Genomic DNA, 23,965 nt, shown 5'->3' on the forward strand with positions numbered 1-23,965 from the left:
TCGGAGGCAACTTTGCAATTTGGGAACCCTGTTTGGCGCTGGATCAATTAGGACTTTCCGGCTGGTGTTTGGACACATTTGTGTGCAGAGAAGAGATCTGTCGAGGGGGAAAAGATCTGACTTGTACCTTGTGTGTGGATATTGATTATGTAGCTAGATGTAGTTGCATGGCCTCGCGGCGCAAAAAGGGAATGGTGGACAAAACATGGGAGTGGGTGGACTATCAGGATCCAAGGCAAAGCGCACTTTGGCGCTTCGATCGTGGTTTGAGATCGGGATTCGAAGTGCAGTTCATGAAACGGATCGTCAATCGTCGTCGTGTATTGAAATGCTTGATGCGAAAGATGAGAGAGCAGATTTGATAATTTGATGAGTGGTGAACTTGCAAATTCTTCAATTCATGCTATCGCTCCTGCTCCACCATCGACGTGGCTGTTCTCCTTCGCCATGCGTTGAGCGCCTTATCTGCATCTGTCGTCTCATTGTCACATCTTTCTCCTACAAGACCCCACGTCCGAGCACGAATAATGTTCTCAACCATTCTCTCGTTTCTGATCAAAGACGCGAGCGATTCTGTCCTGGTGTTCTGCGGGAAGTATCTTGCGCTGTATGGATCCAGACGTTCATCGATGATTCTTTCACGCGCTCGCGCGTCTTCGGTTTCTCGTAGGATGTGGTCGGGATCATTGGGATCGGGTGATGTAGCTACGCCTGCACAGTAGTTTAGGACGTCGGAGCGGGATTGCCATGATCTGGTGTCGATATATTAGTGTCTGTTGAGCTGCACAGTTCGAATCATATCGTTGAGCCTTACGGCAACAGGACTTTATCCTTGAATGTCTGGCATGCTTCTGGGTCTAATGCTCGTTTCCCAATTGGTCGAGGCTGTCTTTCTGTCGTTGATGCAGGATCGAATGGTCTCGCGGCGGGCGTTGCTAGTGCATTGAGATTTTGGTTGATGGTATCGTCTACTGCGGATCGAGATACGCGGAGGAAGTCTAGGGTGGCACTTGGGCATGAGCGTGAGCTTTTGATGACGGCTTCAAGTTATGAAGATGTGCCTCACCTCGGAGTGCGGTTTGGTTGAAGCAGAATTGTGGCGTGAGTCTGGGTTGGGTGGGAGTCTGCGACATGATTGTAGTAGGCCTTGACGGCGGAGGTGGAGGGGTTGGTGGGAGAGATGGTGGTTTCCAAAATAGCGACGCCAGTTTTGCCTCTCTGTGCAGTGCAGTGGTTGATGCGTACAAAGTCCGAACCGGACGATGGAGCTCGACTTCGGTGGTGATGTCAGCCTTGGTGCTCCCCCATGTCTGCCTGATCGCCAAAGTGTCGCGACGCGTCGTCCGCCACACGCCTAACTCTCGAACTTCGACTCCCATCTCATATTTCCGTGCCTGCTGATGAGATACTGCTGGCGACCATTGAGACAAGTTACGCTTGCGACAAGATCGTTCCAACAATTTTCACATCGGGTTGCCAGCATGCCGCCGAAGCAGGCGAAGCTTGGGTATGTCGTGAGCCAGCAGACTCTCGGGTCCGTATGGTAACGCCTTCCAGCTATGTGCTCGCTGACATTGAATTAGCAAATTCTTTGGCAATCCGAATGGGCAAAAGCCAATACCTCAACAATCGAAATTGGCCTTTGGCACTAAAGCTACGCCTAAGAAGGAGCCAGCTGAGGATGCGAGTGCAACCCCTCCAGCCAGCACAGCTGGTAGCGTGAAGAAGGAGGATGTTGAGATGCAAGACCAGGAGGATGTGAAGAGCGAGAAGCATGAGGAAGACGAGCAAGCCGCTGTCAAGCTAGAGCACTCACCCTCGAGCTCCTCCAAGAAGCGACGGGCCAGCCACGACGTAGAGATGGAGGACGATGTAGACGATGAAGAGCCACCGACCAAGAAGGCTCGTTCGAAGCCCGCATCAAATGGTACGAAAAAGGGCGTAGCGACGAAGACTGCCGTCAAGAAGGAGGCACCAACAGCCAAAGCCGCTGGCAAATCAAAGAAGGTCGAATTAAAACACGAGGAAGAGGCTGAGGATGAGCCCATTGAGGCGGCAAGCTCATCAGCAGAAGACGAATCGGCACACTCTGCAGCGGAAGAGGTAGAGGTGGAAGTCAAGCCAGCGAAAGCTGCAAAGGCCGTGCAAAGCACACTCAAATCAGACACAAAAGACCCGTATCCGGACTGGAAAGCTGGTGATCCTGTGCCCTACGCTGCGCTTTGCACGACATTTTCGAAGATCGAGATGACGACCAAGCGTCTTGAGATTCTGGCGCATTGTGCTCGATTCCTCCGCCAAGTGCTGCGACTGACACCAGACGATCTACTACCTGTCGTGTTACTCATGGTGGGCAAGCTAGCTGCTGACTATGCCGGCATTGAGTTGGGCATCGGCGAATCTCTCATCATGAAAGCCATTGGTGAGAGTACTGGTCGAAGTCTGAAGATAGTCAAGGAAGATCAGCAAAAGGTGGGAGATCTGGGACTCGTGGCAGCGAAGAGCAGAGGCGGCCAGCCGATGATGTTCAAACCGAAGCCACTGACAGTGCGTGCCGTGCATGAGGGCCTAATGAAGATCGCCACTGTCGAAGGACAAGGTGCTCAAGGCCGCAAGGTAGACGGCATCAAGAAGCTGTTGTCATCCGCGGATATCAACATGGCCAAGGGGTCGACTATCGACATCAACAAGGACAAAGGCGGTCCAAGTGAGAGCAAGTTCATCATCCGTGCTCTCGAGGGCAAGATGAGACTTGGGTTGGCGGACAAAAACTTGCAAGTTGCCGTGGCTCACGCGATGGTAGCACATTCCGTGTCGAAAGACGGCAAGAAAGTGCCGACCGAAGAGCAACTCAAGAAGGGTGAAGAGATCTTCAAGGCTGTATACAACGAGCTTCCAGCCTACGAGGTCATCATTCCCGCCCTACTGGAGAATGGCATCTGGAAACTGCGTGAGGCTGTCAAGCTACGACCCGGCGTGCCGCTGAAGCCCATGTTGGCCAAACCTACAAAGTCAATTGGAGAAGTGCTTGATCGCTTCGAGGGCAAGGACTTCACTTGTGAATACAAGTACGATGGCGAGCGCGCTCAGATACACTACGTTGCGCACGAAGCCGACGAGGAATTTGCCGCAACTGTCGCTCCTGCTGCTGGCAAGAGTGATCGAGGCATTTCCAACATCTTTTCTCGGAACAGCGAAGACCTCAGTAAGAAGTATCCGGATATCCTTGAGAAGCTACCAAACTGGGTGAAGAAGGGAACCAAATCTTTTGTACTTGACTGCGAAACTGTCGCGTGGGACGTTGAGAAGAAGCACGTCTTGCCATTCCAGCAGCTGATGACGCGGAAAAAGAAGGACGTGAAGACAGAAGACATCAAGGTCAAGGTCTGCGTCTTTGCATTCGACATTTTGTACCTGGACGGACAAGCCATGGTCAACAAACCTTTCCGAGAGCGACGTGAAGCCATGTATGGCGCTTTCGAAGAGATCGAAGGCGAGTTTGCCTTCGCAAAGTTTGGCAACTCCAAGGAAGTCGAGGAGATTCAAACTTTGCTCGAGGATTCTATCAAAGCATCGTGCGAAGGTCTCATGGTGAAGATGCTGGATGGTATAGAGTCCCACTACGAGCCATCTCGTCGATCACAGAATTGGCTCAAGGTGAAGAAGGACTACCTTGCCGGTGCCGGTGATTCTCTTGATCTTGTCGTGCTCGGTGCATACTACGGCAAAGGCAAGAGAACGAACTGGTATGGGGCTTTCCAGCTCGCGTGCTACAACGACCACAAGGAGCAGTATGAGACGGTGTGCAACATCGGCACGGGCTTCAGCGAAGCCCTTCTCGCTGAGCTGTACGACACGCTCTCGCCATTGGCAATCGACCGGGCCAAGCCATTCTATGACCATAGCACGGGCAAGAATGATCAGCCGGATGTCTGGTTCGAACCAAAATATGTCTGGGAGGTCAAGACTGCTGATCTCACGCTTTCTCCCAAATATCGTGCAGCATCGAGCGAGTTCGGCAGCGATGGCACACACAAGGGTGTTTCTCTGCGCTTCCCACGATTCATTCGAGTGCGTGATGACAAGAAGCCAGATGAGGCCACGAGCAGTAAGCAAGTTGCAGAAATGTACAGGAAGCAGGAGAGTGTCGGCAAGAATCAGGGCCCTAGTGTGGACGATGACTTCGAGTATTGAACGGGGATGGTACAGAGTGTTTGATGGCTAATGGCGGCTTCGAGGCTGCAATGAATGCATGAACAGTGTTGCTCGGTTAGCAAAAGATGAAAATGCAATTCTCAAATGACTTCACTTTGTCGCTTCGGTGATTTTAGTACGATCTTCACGTTCGCCGGAAGGTGGCCGGAGTTCGGGAAGACTCAGCCCTGTGGATGCGCAGTACATCATCCGCCAAGAGGCTTCGTCCAGGCACAGGCATCTGCTAACGCTCCCCATGTCTCGTGCCGCTGCTCTCTGAACATCGCTACACATAGTCACCTTGTGAATTTCGGCCCACATGCGGCTCAGCAACACGTCGCGAGCAGAAAGCGAGTATACAGTCACCTGAGTAAGACAGAAGCATACGACTCCGCCCGCCGAGAACGACACCATGCCAGCACCACCACCCCCTCCGCCGCCCCCGCCGATGCCTGGCATGGCTGGTGGTAAGTAATGGCATGAGCATAGATTTGAACAGTCACTGATCGTCTACAAGGGCCACCGCCTCCACCTCCGCCGCCGCCTGCCAGTTTACCCGCGAGACCTGCTGCGAATGAGGTGAAAGGAAGAGTACGTTACACGTGTACAGCGGGCGATGCGCCGGAACGCACAAGATAGTGACAGTTTGCTGATGTTTGCGCTGCACAGGGTGCTCTGCTTGGAGACATCACTAAGGGCACACGGCTGAAGAAAGTTGGCGTTGTCAATGACCGCAGCGCGCCTATCATCGACAAACCAAAGGACTCGGGCGGACCACCTATTGGAGGCGCGCCACCTGTTCCGGGAGGACTGAGACCTGCTCCATCAGGTGGAAACAGAGCTCGGAGCAATAGTGATCAACCAGGAAACGCAGCAGCAGGAGGAGGCGGTATGGAATCAGCACCGCAATTGGGAGGTCTCTTTGCGGGCGGGATGCCGAAATTGAGGAAGACGGGCGGAGGAGTGAACATGTACGATTCGGATCCAGAGACGAATGCCAGGAAGGTCTCAGCACCGGTCTCGAGTGCGCCCTCAATACCGAATGGACAACCGCCTCCCAGACCAGGCGCAGCGCCGCCGCCGCCTCCGCCGGGCTCCGCACCTCTCCCACCCTCGGTCGCTGCGCTGAAGAGCAATCTGCGCCCTACCAGTTCACTATCTCTTGACAGCGATGCACGATCGAAACCAAAGCCTCCCCCGCCGATTGGCAAGAAGCCTCCTATTCCTCCTCCAGCATCGCGGAAGCCATCTGGATTTGCTTCCAAATCGATGCTGAACCTCCATACACACGATCCTCCGCGACCATCGTCCAGTCCTGCTCCTTCAGCAGCCCCTCCACCTCCACCGAGCGCACCTCGACCTCCTCCCGCGCCCCTCGCACGACAAGCGCCAACTCCTCCCTCAGCGCCCGCAGCACCTCCTCCACCTCCAGTCTCACGGATAAGCAATGTCAAGGACGACGATGACGAGTATGATCCATACAATTACAATTCGAGATCTACGCCACCCCCTGCTCCTCCGCCGCCTCCGCAGACGAATGGCGCACACAAAGAAGTGAGCTTGGCACAGCAGGCTGCCATGAATGCCTTTGGAATGAACAAGCAAGCCAGTCCAGCGGCAGCCCCGCCAGCGCCACCGCCGCCCCCTCCTACAGCTGCTCCGAACAGGCCTGGTTCAGTGCCTCCACCAGCGCCGCCGCCACCTCCAATGTCGCGGGCAGGTTCATCACCTCAAGGCCCTCCACCTTCTCCTCTGAAAGCGAGCACACCAGGTGGAATGCCAACTGCGGGAGGTGTATCACTGGGCTCCGATGGACCAGGGAGGATGCCTTCGTTCCCGGATGCCGCCAGCTATACATTGACGAATGGGAATCGAAGTCGAGCAGATAGCGGAGCTAGAAGCTCGGGAGCGCGGTTCACAGTACAGGACTCCAGATTCAAATTTCAGGACGATGGGCAGCTACCCAAACCACGAGATTTTGCTGGCGGACCAAAGAGGTATCGTGCTGGGAGGGGAAGCAGTGTGCCATTAGATTTGAAAGCTTTCGAGTAAGATGCAGGAGCGTTATTTGAGTGAAGCGTTCAAGCCGGCATTTATTACGTCTGAATGCGCTGATGCATTCAGATGGTCATCAAAATGGTGTACATAACCATAGCGTCGGAGACAGTTTGCGCTGGAACACAGCACAATTCAACAATCAAGACAAAGATCAACTCGCTTTTGAATTTGGATCTCAAACTATTCGCTCAAGGGAAAGCACAAATCAGTCTCATAGTCTGACTTTCCAACGTATCCCCACTTGTCCAACTGACATGACCAAAACCAGCATCTCGCAGACTCTTATTCCAAAAGTGCTCATCAGCAAGCGCGTGCGTCCTCCCATCGTCGAATAACCACCATCCTTCTAGCAAGCCATAGACTAAATCAAACCAATACAACGACCTCGTAAACTCCACCAAACAAAAGACTCCATCATTTTTGAGTAGCGCTTTCACATTCTTCGCCGATCGGCTCGCATGCGGAGTAGCATGAATACAATTCGTGGCTATAACAACATCGAATTTCCCTTTAAGTTCTTCAGCAGGTAGCGCATTGCAATCTAGATTTGAGAAGACCATCTTATCGAAACCGGGTAGGTTGCGGAATTTGCGTTTGGCGGCTGAGACTAATGCGCCTGAGATATCGGTGAAGTGGTATTCGAAATTTATACCAAGGGTTTCGAGGAAGGCGATGATGTGGCGTGCTGTTGCGCCTGTTCCGGCTCCGACTTCGCAGATTCGGAAGGGTTCTGTTGTTGATGATGATGGAGAGTAATGGGGGCTGGACAGGATTTGAGAGAGGTAGTCGGCGAGGAGGCGGGTTATGGCTTGGCACATGGGAGCTGAGTCGTAGACGTCGGCGAGGATTTCTTTGTTTACGGGGTCGGCGAAGAGGAGTCTCAGTGGGTCAGCTGTGCCTGTTAGGCAGGCGGCAAGATTGGACGCTGTGATGTTGAGGAGTTTGGTTTCGGATGTGTGTTGTGGGTGGCGAGCGAGCATTTCTGTGAAGAGAGCTGACGATGGTTCTTTGGGCATGGGCTTTTCCGTTCGGAAATAGCTGTTGTTTCGTGGCTCTAGCAGTCCAGCATCAGCGAGGATGAGTTCCATTCTGGCCATTAAGTGCTTGTGTTTGTTCTCTACTTGGATGGGTGGAACCTTTTGGCCACTAGATAGAGCCTTTAAGTCACATCCGAGCTTTTCCAGTGCCTCGACCACGTACGCCACAACTAGGTGACTCTGGAGAGGACATACTTGTGTCCAGAACCCTTGGAATCCAGTCTGCTCTGCATACGTATCAAACTTTAGTCTGACATTATCGAATAGTGTTGAGACTGCAACATCGTTCCGCGACTCTGGAGCATGTACTGGATGCGGTGGCATGTTGTGAGGAGCAGTCGCGGGCCTTTCACATTTCGTAGGGTCTGCGATAGCTGGTGAAGTTGGCATCTTCTCCCCAGTGACAAGACGCACGAGGTCCGCAAAGGTTGAACGTTCATCAAGATCCTCAAGATCAACCACCAAGGAGAATTGTCTTCTGATGTCGCTTGTGATCTCAATCGCAACGAGGGAGTCAAAGCCCACATCAGCCAAATTTTCTGGCCCATGCAGCTCAGTATCGAGGTGGAGATATGCGCAAACCAATGCGGAGAGATGGGATGGCAGGTCGCCACTCTGCCACGCAATCTCAGAAGCTGGAGTAAGGGGTGTGGCTATTGAGCCATACGACATGGCACGAGAAGTCCGTGGCGATAGCTCTGTTGTTGAGGTTTCACTTTGACGGCGAGCATCAGACTCGAAAGTTTCAGCTTTGGCACTGCCACAGCCTCTTCGCTCCAGGTACGCAAGTAGTGCGTCCATGTTCTCAAGTTCTACCACATCGTCCAGGTACAGTTCGAGGCTGAATGCTTTTGCGAGTTCACCAACGATCTCCATGATCATCAGCGAATCAATGCCCAGGCCATCGAAAGTGGCACTTCCTGTGACATCTGCGGGTCGGATATCTGCAAGTTCTTGCAATATATAACACAGTCGTGCGTGGATAATAGCTTTCGTGTCTTTTGTTGCATGACTTGAGACCGTGGAGTTAGGCGGAACGGGCTTTCTTTGAACAGGATCATTCAATGTGACGGTACCCTTTCCAGCTAGGGAAGGCGCTTCTGGATTGTGCGATCTTGTCATTGTGGCTGTGGGCTCCAGCGAAGGAGTAACAGCATGTACTGTTGCTGTCGGTACTAGCTCTGAACTCTTGAAAACAGCGCCCAGGATATAAAGCATAAGCCTGCCAGTAGCCGCATCATAGACGAAGATGTCGTTGGCGATTTCTTGAGATCCAGGAGAAGCGTATACAAGGACTTCGTAGACAGCCTCGGAGAAGCTATTTGCGCTCAGTGGCTGAAAACTGGGGCCTGTCCGAACGACATCGACACTGGATAATTTGAAGATATGTCCTTCCGGCTGATTGCACATGAAATTGGCATATATGCCTGCAACCTGTGTGAAGTAGTTGAGCAGCGCGGTATTGATGATGCTGCCCTCGTACAAACAATTTGCAAGCTCCTTGGGCAAGACAACTTTCCCAGCAACTTGCTGGCTCCGTGCGCAGACATGGCGAACTCCTCGGTAGTGCTCAGCGTAGTCCACAAGTGATGACAAGACTTTATACACCATCGATCCTGAAAGGGATTCTTCCGCATCTCGGAGAAGAGTAGTGATGAGATCGCGATTGGCAAGTCTCTCAAAGCGTACAAAGTCGGCTTCCATGGCAGCATCCTTGGTCTGCAAGCCCACTGTACCTGAAGCGTGCTCAGTATATTTGCTATCAGGGCCAACGGTCTTGAGCGAGAATCTCCAATCGGCTCCGAAAGGCTGAAGCAGGAGCTCGATGCTGCCTTCTGCGTCCAGACTCATGGACGGTCCGATCTGCAGGCCAGTGACCTCTGGCAACACTTGATCTTGGTGGTCACGCCTGACATGACACGCAGCGCGTGCTGCAAGGTCGATATAGATTGAGGGAGGGCAGGAACGTTTGCCCAAAACGTTATGCCCTTTGGCCAGTATCTCGAATTCTGGACTACGAGGATTGATGGCAAAACGATGACCTTGCCAATCGGACTTAATCAAGCTGATGAGTGTTGCTGGCAATTGTGGTGAAGATGGCTGTGCTTTGGATTGCGAAAGATTTTCCGCTGGCCCTGGGATCACAAGCTCCAGCCAGTGCTTATGCTTCTCGAACTCATACGGCGGTAGCCTCAGCATATCATAATCTGCTTGCTGCGAGTGGTGAAAGTTCCAGAATTGCAACTTATGGCCACGCTTCCGCAAGTCAACTGTGGTATCTGCCAGACTTTCGAGAGAATTTGGCTTGTTCAATGCAACAGGCAGAAATTTGTTTGGAACATCGCTGGAGACGCCCACGATTCGTGCTGCAAGACCGATGACTGTGGAGTTAGAACCAGCTTCGAGCCAGGTACACGGACCTAGCCGCTCGCTCACGCGCTGTACAGCTTGCTTGAAGTACACTGGGTCTCGTGTGTGAGCTGCTATGAGTTTGGAGGTCGGCGCATCCCAGCTACTGTCCTTAGTACAGCTTTCGAGAGCGATTTTTGGTTTTTGGATCTCAAGTGAAGCTGCGAGCTGGTCTAGCTCGGGATAAAGGTCGTCTGTGAAGCGCGAGTGGAAGCCATACTTCACATCGAGTGCTTTGTGTCGCATGCCAATCTTTGTGGCCTCGTCAATCAAGGCTGCGGCAGACATCCGGTCGCCAACCACCACGTGACATTTTGGGCCATTGTAGCAAGCGATTTCGTACTGATGGTGAGGATTGTGTTCGGTGAGAGCTGAAGTCATCTGACAAGTCTTCTCCTCATCCGCATCTAGCACGACCATTGAGCCAGGCTCTGGGCCCCATCGCTGTACCATCAAGGCGGCTCTGCCAGCGACAAATTTCAGACCATCTCGAAGTGTCAGGATGCCAGAAACACTCAGAGCGGTAAGTTGGCCAAGGCTATGTCCCACCAGACAATCAACTTGCAGGCCCGCATCGATCCATGACTGGGCGCTGGCGTATTGCATAGCAAACAGGATCGAATTGTGCGCAATAACGTCCGTGACGGGCTCTGTTTGGAAAATGTATGGGTAGATGCCCGGATAGCCCATTTCAAGCAGTAAATCATGGCAACGGTCCAAGTGACGGCGTAGTATAGTCGAAGACTCCCAGACTCGTTGGTCGAGCGCAACTGAGTCTGCGCCTTGGCCTCCAAAGCACAGAATTAGCGGAGGCTGCTGTCGCACTTCTGTGATAGTGTTGTGTTCTACCGTCTGCTTCTGCAGCTGAGCCTGCAGCTCTCCAAGATTTGCGGATGCAGTTGTAAAGGCGAGGGCGTGTGTATGAGATTGATCCTGATGCCTCGAAAGGCTGTATGCCAGATCGGGTAGAAGCTTGGAATGTTCAGCAGGTGCATGCGACCCGCGCCACGAGGACACAAACGTGTTCAACGCTTTGCAATATGCGATCAAGCTACCTGGGGACGCTGCAGACAGCATGATGGGATATCTCTCCGCAATGCCGGAGCTCGGAGATCTAGGTTGGCGACGTGGCGCCTCCGACAGCATCAGAGTAGCATTGCTACCAGCTGCACCGTAATTGTTCACACAAGCGGTCAGACGCTGTTGGCCAAGCTTCTGTGCTGAGGTCGGTATACGTATGTGATTCGGGTCAAGCGGCGGAATGCGTGGGTTCAGTGTGGTGAACGATGCTTGTGGGACCACTTCTCTATGCTCTAGTTGCAAGATGGCCTTGATGAGTGCTGCAACTCCGGAAGCGCCTTCTAGATGACCGATCGCACCTTTGACCGAAGACACGAATAACGGCGAGCTTCTGTGAGTAGCGCCGGCGAAAGCTTCTCGAATGCTTTCCATCTCTATGGGGTCGCCCACCGGTGTCCCAGTCCCGTGTGCCTCGACAAAGTCGATGCTGTGAGGATTTATGCCGGCTTCCTTGGCTACCTTGCGATACAGTGAGGCTTGAGACTCCGAGTGCGGCACCGTTATGGGAACGCAATTGCTGTTCTGATTGACAGCTGAGCCAAGGATCAGACCACGTATTGCATCTCCATCTGCAATTGCATCATCCAATCTCTTCAGCACCACGACACCTACGCCTTCGCCGCGACAGTACCCATCTGCGCCTGCATCAAATGGCTTCGTCGCACCGCTTGGGCTGAGGAAATGAGCAGCTGCCAGATTCTCGTACAGGTACGGGCTGCTGAAGAGAGTTGCGCCGCCAGCAATAGCTTGCGAGCATTCACCGCTCTGAAGAGCTTTGCAGGCTGTATGTATTGCAACAGCTGATGAAGAGCAAGCTGTGTCAAAAGTCAGGGACGGCCCAGACCACCCAAAATGATGCGAGATCTTGCCACTCAAGAACGCTCGAAGAGTTCCGATTGTAGTATATGCAGTGGGAGGATGTGAGGCTACGTTGAAGTCGTAATCGGAAGAGCAGGCTCCTATGTAGGCACCGATGTCTCGAGGCTGTGAGACATTGGAAAAGTAGCCAGAGTCCTGGAGAGCCTGATATGTGACTTGCAGAAGATGCCGCTGCTGCGGGTCAGTCGAGAGGGCTTCTCTGGCAGATTTTCTGAAAAACTTGTTGTCCCAAGCATCGATGTCAGCAATGAAGTTGCCCCAAAATTTGATGTCATCATTTGATCTTGAGGAAGCCCCTGATTTGAAGCGCTCTGCCGGCATCTTTGACAACATGGACCTTTTTTGGAGAAGAAGACTCCAAAACTCGTCCACAGAATCGGCACCCGGGAATTTACAGGCCATACCAATAACGGCAATGGCGTGTTTGGGGTTATTGTCATTTATCGAGGGCGTGAATGATATTGACGCCCGGTGTGTCCTTGGCGGCATTACATCCGTAAGGTCACTGGTGTTAGTGGCCATTCTGCGAGTGTGTGCGTGTCTCGCCACCGACTGTGGTATTGCGTCCGTGCCTATTCCAAGTATGTACGATCCAAAATCTCCTGCAGCGAAAGTGGCAGCAGCTTTTGACATGGTGTCGTGCCAATTCGCTTGGTCCTCTAACAGGCTGCGTAGCACCATGATGACAACGTTATTCTCCTGAAACGGCGTTCCATCTGTGTTGGAAAGTACGAGGCTGACGTTGGTGAAAGCAGGCTCAAGATGCGGGCCACAGACTTTCAAGATGTGTTCGGGTATTCCTCTGTATGCTTCATGGTGGTAACGGCCGAGTGAGCCGGTATCACGAGTGGAAACTCCCTCGCGAGCCAAGGCTTCTTGTAATTGCTTGAGTGCTGACTCCGGACACGTAATGGTGGCATCTCTCTCGTCTCGCAGCACGCTGATGTATGTCTGGCAGCGGATCAGCTCATTGTCCGTTGCATATAGCACGTGATGCTCACATCCGGAAATTTTGTCAGCACTTGCTCAATCGTGGAGCATAGCATTCCTCGTGGCCATCGTACAGCAAGCTTTGTGAACCGCGTGGAGCGTTCCTGGTCCATGTCGACATACACTCCAGCGCAAAAGGCAAGTCGAATCGAGCTCGCGGCATAAAGCCCAACATCTGATACGTGCCTTGCGCTGGCTACTGCCAGAGCGCTGAGCAGTCCGGCACAGAAGCCTTGAATGCCACCTCGCTTGGCGACGTGCTCCAGCAACGAAGCATGATCGACGGAGTTGTCGCTTCGCCGCAGAAATTCCAGGTACTGGACTATATGTGAGATAACAGTAATGGGCATGGTCATGGCGTTGCGGTTCTCCTGGGATTGGCGGTCATCAGTATCCTCCGCCAGCCATTTCGCCAAGTCTTCTGCTGCAGCTTTGCCGGAAAACTGGTCTAGATGGTCATCGTTCCGGCGCAACGCTTCCCATAGCAAAGGAAGCTCGAGTACAGCGGCGACTATTGGTTCCAGTGCTCGATTTTCTTTCAGAGTAGCCCTGAGTCGGACCTGCCAATTTAAGCTAGGCCATGGAGCCAGTGCCCCAAATGCTATCAGAGATGGAACAGTTTCCATGACCACACTGCGAAAGATAAAGCGGCAGTCGCCAGTACTGCACGGAATTTGAGTCAGAAAAGCCTGACGCAGAAAATGGCCTTCATAAATATGTCAGCGAATTTCATCATCACTCATACTTTTGTGCTACAGGCTCGTTGCTTGGATCAATGAGCGAGCAGACAGGCCACTCGAGACGAGTACTAATGCACAGGCAGGTATCGTGGAGACCCCGCTGTACCGAAAGGCCAATGGTAGTCCAGCCGGCAGCCATGGGTCGCTTCGCTCAATTCGATACGTGCCAACGATAGTTCATGACTGCACCAGCCATTACCAGGGCTGGTATGAGGAATGCCACATGCAGACGTGTCAACGGAGGTGAACAGCAACGTGTGTCGCGATTGCTTGAAAAACGGCCAGTATATCAGTATTCCTGACCACGATTTGACTGCGAGCTTGCGCCATTGCTCAGTCAGAGGTAGATGAATGAAACCGCATGTCCGCGAGGATGGCAAATCTTTTTAAAGCGGGACTGGCGTGACAATCGGATCCCGAAATTGGTTGGCTGAGGTGATACAAGTGGACCAGGACTACAAGGAAGGACACATTGGCCGGAGTGCACTCTCAATGGAAGAGAAGACGCTCAGAGTGCCTACAGAGTCCATAATCGCGGTGACGGAGCGAGCGGCGATGTTCGATTTCGCAATGATTGCTGTTGATGCGGAAGTTGATGTGAAGTGAAGTCGCGAAGACGGCGAAGAATTTGCCAAGATTTCTGCCTGGGGGCCTGGCTCTCCGGAGTCTCACCTCATCTCCTCTTTCGCCAGCCCACCATCTCATCAGTAACCGCGCAATAGACGCGGTCCTTGTGTTAGCCGCCTCAAAACGTGCGACAATGACGAATACCACGCGACTACACGCGAGATTGCCGCAAGGTCATCCCGTTTGACAGCCATTGACCTAGATCCACCACGCGAATCTCGTGTCTGTTCAGCCAGGGCAATCCAAGGCACACTCTGCTTACTACGCAGGCGCGACTACGGCTCGGAGACGTCAATTCGACTAAGAAGACACTATGAGGAACAGTGAAACCGGAGTTTAGGGTATCATCATATGGCATTGGATTTTCTGGCTGTGGCAAGCACTTCCTGTGCTAGTGCTGTGCAATCTGCGGACTTGATGGGGACTCTGTGGGCCACATCCAATTCTAATAACCGCGCTGTCTTGCCATCACAGTTATGCTTCAGTAATGCTCTGTGGAGCTGAATATTTGGATCCTGCAGTCCATGCACATGCAGGGTTGGAATGTGCAGCTTCCTCCCCTGCGGAATCGGCGCCAGATTTGAATAGTCTGCAGTGCTCAAAGCCGTTGCGTCAACCAATCCTGCTGGAACTTCCTCCTCTGCATCAAGCCACACGAACGGAGCGCGGCCTTGTAATAAAATGCCAAATTTGAACCGCGGCCATTGCGAAGGCTTTCCGAGAACTTCGGCTTGGTATTGTTGTGTGTAAAGTAGGGAGGCGGCTAGCTTGGCACCCTGGCTGAAGCCAAGAACTCCAACCCATTCCCCCTCACCACCACGCATATCGTCTTCAACCATTGCAGCTTCGATGGCATCGTGTATTCGTTGAGTGGCTTCCACATGGTCTCTGTAGCAGTCCTCCTCTCGCCATCGTAGCCAGCCCTTGAAAGGACCCATGTCTTGGAATACTTTGACAACGTCTGAGCCAGGGTATGATACATATGGAGCCTCGACAAAGACGAAGCGGAAATATGGGCTTAGTAGTCGTCGAAGTACGCGGGTTTGTGCACGGAAGATTCGTGAGTTTGTGCCACCTCCGTGGAACATGAGAATTCGAGGCAGATGGTAGTTGGCCTCCTCCTCTGAGTCGTATGTTGGTCGGAACATTGTTGCTGTTCTTGATGTGTCTGTTTTTGGATATGATAGGAACAACGACAAGCCTCTGTTGTGGAGTATTGCTGTTGTATTCGCTGTTGCTTCTGCTGCTTTTGTCGTTCCTGTTGCTTCTCTGACACCAAGGCCGATCTGTGTAGGCCTCTGATGTAGTGCTGTTGTGTTGTTCTGTGATGTTCGACATTGTGCCACTACCACGCCTCTTTTATAGCCCGAGTGAATGATCTCTAGTGTGTTCCTGTAACAGTAGTGCAGTCGTATTCCGTTGTGTGAAGGACGGACCCATAGCCGGAGTCCGATTTTAGCACCTAAGGAGATATACCGGTATCCTTCCAAACACACGCCGTCATATCGGATATTGCATTTTGACAGCATGAACGAGTTACGGAGCTCGAGAAGTACGTGATTGTCAGTTCAGGATCGGTGACATTGCCCGAAGGCTGATGCTATGCGCTATGCTAGCCTTGCTGCACTGAGCTAGAGGACGGAGTGTCGATCTTAGCTGCGCACTTGAAAATCGTCCTTGCACCATAATAGACTACTATAGATCGCTTCTGCGCTCCACTTTCACCTGTGAATACTGCCCTCATTTCATTCACATGTCAATAAATCTTGATGCCACTGCCGAAGTCCTCTGCCAAGCATGTGCCTCGTCCGCACTCGGAGACATTCTGCGCCTCGCGAGACATTCTCGACACCACGAAGCACATCTCCATCTCCAAGAACCCCCAGAACTACCGTGGTCTCGTAGCGTCTCAACGTTGCGCAATCTCTGCTGTGCCAAATTTGTGCCACGGCAGGACGAAAAGCACTATTCGCCCTGGCTGTTGCATGACGAAATGCCCGAAAGTGGACTCCACAAAGGATGACTAGCATTACGCACTGGTGGGCCATCGAGCCAGAAAGCAGTAGCATGTCGCCATATCACAGGACGAGATGTCCGAAAGCACCAGATTCAGGTACGTCTGTCCAGGGTCATGTCGCAATAAGACGGTAAGGTTGTTCGGAGTGCTCAATGAGGCAGTCCAGTGGACCAGTCAAAGCTCAGAACCGCGCTTCTGGAAGGACCACGGTACGGGGTTGGAGAGTAAGCATACATTGGGTGCATGCGCAGGGTTCTTGAATAACCTTTGAGCCGCATCAGTTTTAGCAGACGAAAGGGGCTGCACATGACCATACAGGTCTCCGTTGAGACTGTCTCGGATCATGGTCGCTGGAACGGCCATTCATGATGATCCTTGACTTTGGTCGGTCGCATTATACGGATGCCGGGCGTAGTGTCGACTCACACCGCCACTGCATCAACGCAGGCCAGAATGGCAGCCGCAGTGTGGTGACGTGTGCGGCGATTGACAGGAGACCATTGTTGACACGCTATAGCCGCTGTCAAGATTATGCAGTCGCGATGGTAGGCGCGCCAGAGAAATGCACGGAAGCGTGCCTCGAGGCGCTTCTTCATGATGTCATGAATGTATGCAGGCATACCGTTTACCAGGACATGAAAGGAGTCCAACATGCTTCGGACATGCGGCCGGGAAATAAGACTGAGGAACAGAAGCGAGATCTCGGCCAATCCCTGGCCAAAATGGGGCCTACTGAGATGCGCTGTGAAGTTCAGTCCCGAAAGCATGAGTCACGTCATTGACAGCAAGATTGCATGACCGAGAGAAAGCAGAGGAAGTGTCCAGTCGCTCGCGTAGGACAATTTTGGCAGCCTTGCCCATCGTTGAAGGGAAGGTGACCTGAACCGTGTGCCGTGGCAGGCTTCTTGTCCGCTCTTCTGGAATACGAGACATTCAAGTCATGCTTTCGTTGTCAGATATGCTTCAGCGGACCGATGTGTCGCCAGCCCAGGTGTGGTGGCAGCCGAGAAGCTTACGAACACTCGGGTTTCGTGTTGAGTGGACAACCAGTGTAGCAAGTTGACCTTATGGATTCTTGTTGGCTGACGATCGTACAGGCAGCACGGTTTGCTATCGCAAGGCCTCGGGAGTGAATGATCTCGGCATATCGCAGGATCTACCAAATTAGCGAGAACAACCACGTGTGAGGCGGCATAAAACATTCACTCTACTCATGCCCGGTCAATGCTCGCGACAGCTAGCGGGGACCACCAGAACCGCAGAGTCGGCTTGCCTGTAATGGTCACAATCATGCGGCTGGACATGCTTGGTGAATGATGACACAGGTCGGGGTCTGACGTGAGGCATGGTGTGGAAGGGTGGTATGAGGTGAGGTGATGTGCGAATGTCGGCCGGAATGAGAGTTGCGGAGCAGAGTGGGTCATCCCCGAACATGCTTGTCTGTTCAATGTCTTGGCACAGTCAGTTCAGACCGTGAGCAGGTGAAGCTGCAGAGAGAAAGACAATGGCGCAGAAAGGAGTCCCATCTCTGCGGTGTCTCCGCGCATTGCGCAGCATAGCGCTGTCTGACGGGCATAGATGCTACTCTACACCGCCGACTGCCTCCAAACAGCCTCCTCCACCGCGGCCCCGTCCACAACCGCCCTCACCCCAGATTCCCGCTCGCATCGCCGCCGATTACCAGCCTGGCTTTCGCAAGCGAGCCAAATCAGATGATGATGCGGAACACATCCCTCAGCCCCTCACGCGGCCTATTGGAATGTCCAGCCCGCCGCAGCCAGGCGAGAATATGGGCCTCGACAACCGGACATTGAGCCAGCGTCGAGATGACTTCGTGGATTTCGACAAGCACATGGAGCGGCGACGAACGATGACGAAACAGATTAGCAAACCCTACTTCCGGGACTGGAGCAACCTACGCTTTCATCGCGGGAAGATTTTCAAAGCCAATGAAAGATTATTCCGAGCAGACCTCAGCTTGTGGTTTCCGAATTTCTTCGGCAAAACGCTTAGCAAAGAAGCAGAACATATCAAAGATGAGACAGGGGGCTGGCGAAAGGATGGTTACAAGGGCTTGGGTAGGGACACTTGCGAGGTCATGGAGGGCAAGGTCAGCGTCGTGAGCATTGTGTCCAGCACGTGGGCCCAGGCGCAAGTCGATACATTTGTGAGCGAGGAGCAAAACCCGGAACTGTACGAAGTCCTCAGAGAAAACACAGGTGTAGCACAAAGGGTGTGGATCAACCACGAGGAGAATACATTGCGGTGGTGGCTTTTGCAGGCCTTCCGGAGCAACCTACGGCGCCAGCTCTCTACGGACGAGCAGCACAGATACTTCATGGTGCGACGAGGTGTGAGCGAGATCATGAAGGAGTCGATCGGGCTGCTGAACGAGAAAGTGGGATATGTGTATCTGGTCGATCCCGACTGCAAGATTCGATGGGCTGGGAGTGCAGACGCCGAGCCTGCAGAACGCGAGGGCATGGTCAAGGGGCTCCGGAGACTTATCCAAGAGGCTAGATTGCCACGGGACCAGAGACGCGACTCCGCGCAGCAACTCGAATACGCTGTTGCCGACATCGTGGAGGCTCCCAAAGCTGCAGGAGTAGGCTCATGATCAACTAGGGGTAGCAAAGACTCCCACCTGCAAGCCTTCCTCTAGCGGTCCAGCAATCATGCATCTTGTCGGCCACGCCATGCTGAGACGGTGTCAAGATTGGACGTTTGCTACATGCGCCACAGACGAACTCGCTGCGAGAACTCGTAGACTCGCAGTTTGTTGTGCTATCCGGCACGTACGTCAACGGTCAATGCGTCACATCAATTCGACGGCCATTTGACGCAGAGTATCTTTCGATTGACGGATGAAGTGGTCCCTAGCTATCACAACGGGTTGGGCGGCCCCAATACACCCGTGCAACGCCTTTTGGCAGCTGCCAATGGACTCACGATCCGCTTGAGTTGCGAATACGATGCACAGCAGCTGAAGTCTAGAACCCATGGGCTCGGTTCCTGGCATGAAAAAAACCCTCAATTGACATTTTCGATGTGAATGTGGCGCTGCGGGAGTACCATGTGAATTCGGCAGAGGTGCAGTAGCGCGAACGGCAGCCTGGAGAAGAAAGGGAGCACAGGAGCACAATTTACAGCACGCGAAGTGAAGGCACGTGAAATGTCGGACTTGCCAGTTTCTCAAAGACTCTACAACAATAAGATACTAGAAGCCCGCAAGATAGATGTCGTGGTCGACCTCGGCGCGACTTTGACATCCTTGTCGGCAGTTTTAGAGTTGGCGCTAGCTGCTCACTTTGTCAAGTGAACATTCAGGCACATATGCACACATCACAATGGCAAGCTGCTGCAGGGACTTACCTATTGTCAAGTACAGCTCCCGCATATCTGCGGCTCATTTGGTGGTCAATCGAAGTCTCTCCCCTCCCTCTGTGTCTTTCTCCTTCCTCAACATCACCACCAGGTCGACTTTGATGCGTCGTTATGAGGCCTTGCGCAAGAGCAGATATGTTGGCGCCACCGCAACCACGGCTGACGAGCCCTTCACTAAAACAAACTTCGACGTCGCGCCCACCTAATATTACAGAAAGGGCTACTTTCCTCGATCTGCCTGGGGAATTGCGCAACTACGTGTACCGCTTGGCGTTGCGTCGCCGCGGTCCCATCACGATAGTGTGTAGCAGCTCGAGCACTCTACCCTCGAAGCGAGTCAACTCAAAGCAATCTGACCCGAAGCCAGTCGAACCGAAGTAAGTATTCATTCACTCACCTGCCTTCCGAACCCTCACTAACATTTACACCCTTAGTTCTCAGCAACACGACCTTCGCAAAGGTGGCCCAGCCCTCCTCTACGTCAGCAAAGAAATCCGCAGAGAAGCTTCCGAGATCTACTACCTCGAGAACACCTTCCTCTTTACCAATGCCGTCCTCCAACTCCGCTCAATCGAAGCCTTCCACGACCAACTCGGCCGTCTCCTCAAGAAGTTCAACCACGTCCAAGTCTGCCGCTCCATCCAAATCGGCGACATGCGCCGTCCAGTCGAAATCAGTTTCAGCGTAACACTCGACCTCCAGAACCGTCGCGTGGCTCTCAAGCGAAAACCCTACGATCGACAAGTCTTCATGCCAGGAATGGCCAGGCTGAAATCCAAGTACGTTGAGCCCTGTCGCTGCGAAGTCGACAAATTGGCCAAGAGGGTCGGCACGCCGAGAAGAATGAACGGTCAGGACATCATCACGTTTCTCGAAGCTTATTCGGAGTTGATTAATATGGAGGCTGTGAACGTCATGTTGGATATCTGCAAGAAGTGTGATACGATTTGCCGCGCCTAGATGGCACTTTCGACTCGGCTCGACTCGACTCCGGGTTTTCTGTGCGTCTGGTAGGATTTTGACGGCAGCTTGGATAGCATGAGCAGAAGTGCGATGGTCATGCGAGAATAAATGGCCCGTGATGGATGCTATGGGCATGGGAGACATAATGACTGCGACGACCTGGCCGGCATCGACTGTGGTCGATAGAAGGACATCGTGCCCCACTTCCGCACTTCAGCCCTCGGTGGCATACACAAAAGGATAGACATACAGCGGTATCCCGTCTAGACAAAAGTAAAGAGCTGACGTTCATCAAATTGTTTTCATACGATCACTCTGTCTATGGCTTAGGATAACTGAGAGCGAAAACGTTTCTGATTTCAGACAAAGTATAATCCTTTGCCAAAGCAAGCCGCAGCAACACGCGCGCCTTTTGCGGATTGTAGAATCCACTGCCGATAATGTAGTCATCTTCATCCGCCGGAACGAAACCATCTGAGCTTCTGTGACTTGCGACGATGGGTACTTGCGTGGCATTGAAGACAGCCTCGGCAGCTTCGCCAGCAGCTCCGGAGAGCGAGCCAGCGCCCATACCTGCGAACACCAGTCCTTTGGCACCTCCTGCCACTGCCAACGACGCCAAATCAGGCTCCATCTCTTGATGAGCATATAGGACGTCAACCGGCGGCAATGTCTCGAGGCCCGAAATGTCGAAGTGCTTTCGCCCGATAGGTCTCGATGGAGCATAATGGAAATGAGGAACCTGGTTGATGAAGAATCCAAGTTGGCCAGCTTCTGTGGAGAAGAAAGTGTCGAGGGAGTTGGCATTATTCTTCGTCGTATAGAAGGCTGATCCAATGCGATCGTTGAGCGAAATCATCGCGCCGCGACCCTTGGCATTGGCAGAAGTTGCTAATGTTACAGCTTGATAGAGATTCAAAGGTCCGTCAGCACTCAACGCAGTCGCCGGTCTCATCGCTCCCACGACCACGACAGGTTTCGGTGAGTCGATGACCAGATCGAGGAAGAAGGCAGTCTCCTCCAATGAGTCGGTGCCATGAGTGACCACAACTCCAGATATTTCTGGCTTGCTCAATTCAGCCGTGATTGTCTCAGCCAGGGTGAGGAGAATGCTTGAATTGATGCTACCAGATCCAACATTCGATACCTGGAATCCGTTGATGTTGGATATGTTGAGAAGCTCGGGTACTGCATCTACAAGCTCTTGAACCCCCAGGCCCACGGAGTATCCGACAGTCTGGGTATTCGAAGTCCCTTGACTGGCGATCGTGCCACCAGTTGCGAAGATCGTCACATTTGGCAGGCTGGAGTTGACCGATGACGAGAAGTCGTACGGGACAGCTCGCTCGGCGACATCAGAAAGTGGGAACCCTGCCGCAAGGAGAGTAGTTGCCAGGATAAGCAGGAGCCTTGAAGTGCCGGCCATGGATGCGAAGGTCAAGGGTCGGTCTTTCCAACCTCCAGTGATCCAGATGCGATCTCAGCCTGGTCGATTGCGAATGGTCGTCTCTGTCGATTGCCCATGACTAGCATTCTCGAAGCACTTTGTTTTATACTCCATCCCCCCGCCATTAGGCACGGCGTGGCAGATAAAGCTCACTGAGCTCTCTGACTACAGTGCAATCAAGCTATCATCTTTCATGACAACTAGAATGGCCATACGATTGCCGGGCAGCATAAGTGCTTGGCGTGACGCACGTGCGCAGATAGGCAAGGGTATTCCTCGGGACTTGAGATCTCACCCCTGTGTGTGAGATGCAAGAGTGGCGCTCTTTCAGGCTGGACTGTGATCGTATGACGGATGGCGGGGATAACTGTCATGGAGCGCCATTTCATCGTCGCTCAGGTCGTGTTCATCCTTGATCTTCGAAGTGGGGTTCTTGCACTCGTCTTCAGTATGCACATGCACACATGGTCGCGACATCTCGACAGAGTCGGTCTTGTCTTTGTTGCTGAGCTTCTTGGTCGACGTCCAGAACCCACTTCCAAACAGCTTGATATGTCGTCCGATTGCCACGAATATCGGCCTGGTCGTTGTGATTGATCCAAAGATGATGATGAACCAGGTTTCGGTGAGTATCCAGATGACGATAGTCGCATAATCGTATTGAACATATAGCAAATTCGCAATCTGTACCGTTTTCACGATGCCGGCGATTCCTGCAATTGCTCCGCCCGCCATAACGATGCAGATTGCCGCTTTCAACTTTGGATTGATTTGTTGCAGTGGGCCAATAATCAAAACCACTGGATAAAATGCGAGCGACAAATCGCAAAAGGCGCCGTATGCGCCAGTGAAGAAGCCCATCTTCCTTGTGACAAGGATCAATTGGCACGTTCCAGGCTCCATGATGTTCCAAAGTCTGCTGGCCGGATCACACTGGTTGACTGTGAGGCCTACTTGAATGCCATTCACAATGAATTGAGATATGGCTATGAACCAAAGTACGATTCTTCCTTTTGGATACGTTGGGCCTTGTAGCTGCAGTAGCAAAGCTACCACGGCGAAGCGGCCAAAAACCGAGGACGTCATGGCCGTACAGCTAGCAATCGTGCCATAGAAGATGACCTGGGCGACTGTCTTGAGGCCTTGGTTTCCGTGTGCAGCAAACTCGTAGGAGACGGTGTAGATGATTTGTGCGGTCAATGCCAGCGCCACAGCTACCGTGACCCACACGAAGTCCCATCTTATGCCGCAAAAATTGCCGTCCGCTTTCTGTCGTGCAGCACTGGCTGCTCGTAAGACGTAAAGAACAGCTGCGATTGAGAACCACGTCCAGGTAATTGCCAGCAACGTATCTCCTCGGTCACCGTAGCTATAAGTGTCGCAGGTCAGTCAGTAGTCGTCTTGTAGGTACTTCTTGGGGGTGTGTTACAGGAATGCCGCGTTACCCATCTCGTCTTCGTCGTTGTAGAGTACGGATGTTCTTCATCGGACGACAACAACAGAGCAAGAAGCCATGGAGCGGGTGCTCAAGTCCTAGAAATCGGTGCGAGCAGAAAGGCCGGGCGTATTGAGCGATGGCCAGTTTGGGACAGGATCCCTGTAGGCCCCGGATCTGCGTGGCAACACCCCCTGTGAATGCAGCAGAGACCTGCGAGACCTCAAAGGCTTTTACGACCGCAGTGCCAGACAAAACACCGACAAACCTCGGAGAGATCTTTTCAGTCATCACTAATTCTTACTACAACGTCAGGCCCTAGCACGTCTCTGCTCTCTATCAACGTGAGCCTCGGCCGGTCTCGGCAAGATGTCGAATTTACCGAGAAAGGTCTTCCTACACGTACGAGTGTTCAGAATAGCGATGGCTGTACCCATGTCAAGTTGCCGTCTGCCGCTAGGTAGATTATACCGAGCACTATCGTCAGAGTGGACGCTTTCCAACTTTGTTAACTTCCAGCATAGGCGGTCGCGCCTGTTGATTGCTTCGATTGCATGATTAGCTATGCGCAGGTCTGATTGCAAGAAGTGCACTGCCGCTACGACCATTCGCCGTTTGCACCAATGCCGGCAGAACAACAGATCCGGGGACTAGTGGAGAGACATGTGTGGACAGGACTCGGAAAGGTCGGTGCTCTTAAGCGCG

General features: G+C 52.8%; 9 protein-coding genes across 9 annotated transcripts; 4 read left to right on the plus strand and 5 right to left on the minus strand.

Annotated features, from left to right (window-relative positions):
- Positions 1–403: 403 nt before the first annotated feature.
- RHO25_000097 (uncharacterized protein) lies at positions 404–1,133 on the minus strand (the record flags this gene model as incomplete). Its single annotated transcript, XM_023592727.2, has 3 exons — positions 404–752; positions 815–998; positions 1,067–1,133. 3 exons carry the CDS (start codon positions 1,131–1,133, stop codon positions 404–406), a joined length of 600 nt encoding a protein of 199 aa, XP_023458190.1.
- Positions 1,134–1,481: 348 nt separating this feature from the next.
- On the plus strand, positions 1,482–4,194 carry RHO25_000098 (uncharacterized protein; the record flags this gene model as incomplete). The annotated part of the gene is made up of 2 exons (XM_023592728.2): positions 1,482–1,534; positions 1,584–4,194. 2 exons carry the CDS (start codon positions 1,482–1,484, stop codon positions 4,192–4,194), a joined length of 2,664 nt encoding a protein of 887 aa, XP_023458187.1.
- A 412-nt stretch (positions 4,195–4,606) lies between these two features.
- RHO25_000099 (uncharacterized protein) lies at positions 4,607–6,246 on the plus strand (the record flags this gene model as incomplete). The annotated part of the gene is made up of 3 exons (XM_065601980.1): positions 4,607–4,661; positions 4,712–4,785; positions 4,864–6,246. 3 exons carry the CDS (start codon positions 4,607–4,609, stop codon positions 6,244–6,246), a joined length of 1,512 nt encoding a protein of 503 aa, XP_065458052.1.
- A 194-nt stretch (positions 6,247–6,440) lies between these two features.
- On the minus strand, positions 6,441–13,273 carry RHO25_000100 (uncharacterized protein; the record flags this gene model as incomplete). Its single annotated transcript, XM_023592730.1, has 2 exons — positions 6,441–12,608; positions 12,659–13,273. 2 exons carry the CDS (start codon positions 13,271–13,273, stop codon positions 6,441–6,443), a joined length of 6,783 nt encoding a protein of 2,260 aa, XP_023458185.1.
- Positions 13,274–14,361: 1,088 nt separating this feature from the next.
- On the minus strand, positions 14,362–15,162 carry RHO25_000101 (uncharacterized protein; the record flags this gene model as incomplete). The annotated part of the gene is made up of 1 exon (XM_023592731.1): positions 14,362–15,162. One exon carries the CDS (start codon positions 15,160–15,162, stop codon positions 14,362–14,364), a length of 801 nt encoding a protein of 266 aa, XP_023458186.1.
- A 2,373-nt stretch (positions 15,163–17,535) lies between these two features.
- Positions 17,536–18,648, plus strand: RHO25_000102 (uncharacterized protein; the record flags this gene model as incomplete). The annotated part of the gene is made up of 1 exon (XM_023592732.2): positions 17,536–18,648. One exon carries the CDS (start codon positions 17,536–17,538, stop codon positions 18,646–18,648), a length of 1,113 nt encoding a protein of 370 aa, XP_023458846.1.
- A 902-nt stretch (positions 18,649–19,550) lies between these two features.
- On the plus strand, positions 19,551–20,375 carry RHO25_000103 (uncharacterized protein; the record flags this gene model as incomplete). Its single annotated transcript, XM_023592733.1, has 2 exons — positions 19,551–19,792; positions 19,850–20,375. The coding sequence occupies 2 exons, from the start codon at positions 19,551–19,553 to the stop codon at positions 20,373–20,375; spliced, it is 768 nt and encodes a 255-aa protein (XP_023458847.1).
- Positions 20,376–20,697: 322 nt separating this feature from the next.
- RHO25_000104 (uncharacterized protein) lies at positions 20,698–21,804 on the minus strand (the record flags this gene model as incomplete). Its single annotated transcript, XM_023592734.1, has 1 exon — positions 20,698–21,804. The coding sequence occupies one exon, from the start codon at positions 21,802–21,804 to the stop codon at positions 20,698–20,700; it is 1,107 nt and encodes a 368-aa protein (XP_023458848.1).
- Positions 21,805–22,152: 348 nt separating this feature from the next.
- RHO25_000105 (uncharacterized protein) lies at positions 22,153–23,274 on the minus strand (the record flags this gene model as incomplete). The annotated part of the gene is made up of 2 exons (XM_023592735.1): positions 22,153–23,194; positions 23,255–23,274. 2 exons carry the CDS (start codon positions 23,272–23,274, stop codon positions 22,153–22,155), a joined length of 1,062 nt encoding a protein of 353 aa, XP_023458849.1.
- Positions 23,275–23,965: the final 691 nt, after the last annotated feature.

This window comes from Cercospora beticola, chromosome 1 (assembly GCF_033473495.1).
Source record: "Cercospora beticola chromosome 1, complete sequence".
Classification (NCBI taxonomy): Eukaryota; Fungi; Ascomycota; class Dothideomycetes; order Mycosphaerellales; family Mycosphaerellaceae; genus Cercospora; species Cercospora beticola.